The sequence below is a fragment of the Chanos chanos genome, chromosome 9 (genome assembly GCF_902362185.1).
Source record: "Chanos chanos chromosome 9, fChaCha1.1, whole genome shotgun sequence".
Lineage (NCBI taxonomy): Eukaryota > Metazoa > Chordata > Actinopteri > Gonorynchiformes > Chanidae > Chanos > Chanos chanos.
In genome coordinates, this window is record NC_044503.1 from 23,896,984 (window position 1) to 23,899,483 (window position 2,500).

Consider the following 2,500-nt stretch of genomic DNA (forward strand, 5'->3'; position numbering starts at 1 on the left):
TTGTCCTAAACTGGAGGACTTGCCGCCAGAGCAGTGGACTCACTCTACAGTAAGAAACGCCCTAAAGGAGTTACTCAAAGACATGAACCAGAGCTCTCTGGCTAAAGAATGTCCCTTATCCCAGGTGCCGGAACCTTCCACAAACCTAAATCTAATCCTTTTTATGCCAACTCTGCAGCGTCCCTTTTTCCTTTTCTTTCAAATGCTCAGAGTTAGAATGATAGAAAATGGAAATACGCAGAATTTGCGATAGAAATCAAAATCAATGCCCATTGTTACCCTGTTAGATGAATGCATTTTTCCTGCCTTTTCACATCATCATTATTGGTTTGAGCAATGTAAGTTATTGTTGAAAACAATGGACCAACTAGAAAAGTCTTGATTATTTATCTCAAACTGCAGGGGCTGTAAACAGGAGCTTGCATGTTTTTTATTGTGGTCAAAGTCATTGAGTTTTTCTTTTTTTTTTTCTTATTTCTTTTCTTTTTTTGCCAGTGTTTAGTAATAACGCAGTGTCCTGCATGGATTTTCTGGAAGCGAATAGGAGTTTCTCGGCAAATAGGAGACTAGTATAAGCTTCTGTTCATTTCCTGAGTTACGCAGATTTTTACCTGGAGCTGTGTGTGTGTGTGTGTGTGTGTGTGTGAAAGAGAGAGAGGGAGAGAGAGAGAGAGAGAGAGTGTGGGGGTTGTATATGAGAGACTCTGTGTCTGTGTGTGTGTGTGTGTCTCTGTGTTTGTGAGTTTCAGAGAGAGAGAATGAGAGAGAGAGAGCGGGTGAGAGAGACAGTTTGTATCTGTGTACCTGAGTGTGTGTGTGTGTTTGTGAAGAGAGAGAGAGAATGAGTGTGTGTGTGCACGTGTGAGACAGAGAGAGACAGAGAGTGGGTGTTTGTCATAGAGCAGACAGGGGTGTGTGTGTGTGTGTGTGTGTGTATATTCTCAGGGTGATGTTCAGTCTTAGCAGAGACAGGGCCTCCACACATCTTCCTAATCAGTCTGTTTATCATCCATATGTGAAGAATTCCCTCCGAGAGACAACCACAGGCCCCGGTCTCCTCAGAGCCCGTCACATCCAGTCACGGCTCCCAGCAGCCAAATGCCTACAGAAAATGCTAGAAAGTTTGGTCTTATCTAAAGGATTTCACCACCTGTTTTAGGACACAGGTCGCGTTTTTAGCAGAATAGAAAAAAACCTCAATTCGTTTTCGTTACACACGCAAAATCTTTCGCACGTGCTGGGCGAGTGGTCGTTCAAAGGTACGGCCTGTCGACAAAGCTGATTGGCTGGCAGGTGCGTCACCATAGCACCCACAGCCGGCCTGGGATGTTAAGGGGGGGGGGGGGGGGGGGGGGCTAGGAGAAAAGAAAAGGGCTATTTTAGCGGGCTAGCATGATTGGCAACTTCTATAGGATTAGCTTCTCCTCTATATTCAGAGCAGTAATCCTTGTTAAAAAAAAACAAAAAGTAAAATAAAAAGGTTAACAAATGGCGAATCAGGGGAAGAATTACACTCCTTTGGACTGGGCCTAGACATAAGAAGGAGGTCAATATGTCTCTTTTGTCTGGGGCCTAGTCAAACATTTTGGGTTTGTTCTCTCACAGCTAAAGTCATTCTCTGTTTGTTTGACACACCAAATTCAAAAAAAAAAAATAGAAGAAAAGTAAATCGTTGCGGCAGGTTTGACCAGGTCAGCTATGTATGCTCGCTCATGAGCACCAATTCAGAGGTGCATGTAAGTTTCACTGGATCTAGCTTTACCCCCCCCCAACCTCCTCTGAAACTACGGCAACAAGAGCCCCGCCCCCAAACCCCCCCCCCCCCCCCCCAAAAGCACCCCGCCTTTCTTTCCCCCGTGCTCCTGAAAGAGCAGCTGTTTAGTTGCATAGCAGCAAATAGCCATCAAATGCCATCTCATTGGGCTGTGCTCTTGGAGCCGTCACAGACTAAAGTAATGCTGCTCTCTCTCTCTTTCTCTCTCCCTCTCTCTTTCTCTCTCTCTCTCTTTCTCCCTCTTTCTTTTTTTTCCCTCCTCATGTGTTGCCCCTATTGGCGTCAGAAAAGAACTGTAATTAAGATGTGTTAAATGCAGAACTGGTGGGGGGGGGGGGGGGTGTAGCCCATTTCTCCAGCACAATAGGAACAAGATAGTTTCTAGAGTTGGGAGGCAGAGAGAGAAATGAGGGAGAGAGAGAGAGAGGGACAGAGAGATAGAAAGTGAGTGAAAGCGAAAGAGAGAAGGATGCAGTCCAGGGTTAAAAGGGGAGAGCTAACAGGGAGCGCCAGCTTTGGAAGCATGTGGGTTTATTTATTTAATTCATTAATTTATTTGTTTATTTATTTTTGCACACCTCTCCCATGACGGAAAGAAGAGTAGATTGTTTGGGCTTGATAAGGCTGTGGCAAGACTTCCTGGGCACCAGCAGATAAGATGTTTTGATGGTTATCTTTTAAAGGGGACAGGCCTCTTCCAATTACCTGTTGGTGTATGCTGGCAAT

At 45.0% G+C, this 2,500-nt stretch overlaps 1 protein-coding gene across 1 annotated transcript in view; it reads left to right on the top strand.

Moving 5' to 3' along the window:
• satb1b (SATB homeobox 1b) overlaps positions 1–2,500 on the top strand; it is a 34,833-nt gene that overhangs the window by 5,800 nt on the left and 26,533 nt on the right. The window contains exon 4 of the mRNA XM_030784538.1: positions 1–124. Within this exon, the coding sequence (XP_030640398.1) occupies positions 1–124 (124 nt within the window). The remainder of the gene's footprint in view (positions 125–2,500) is intronic.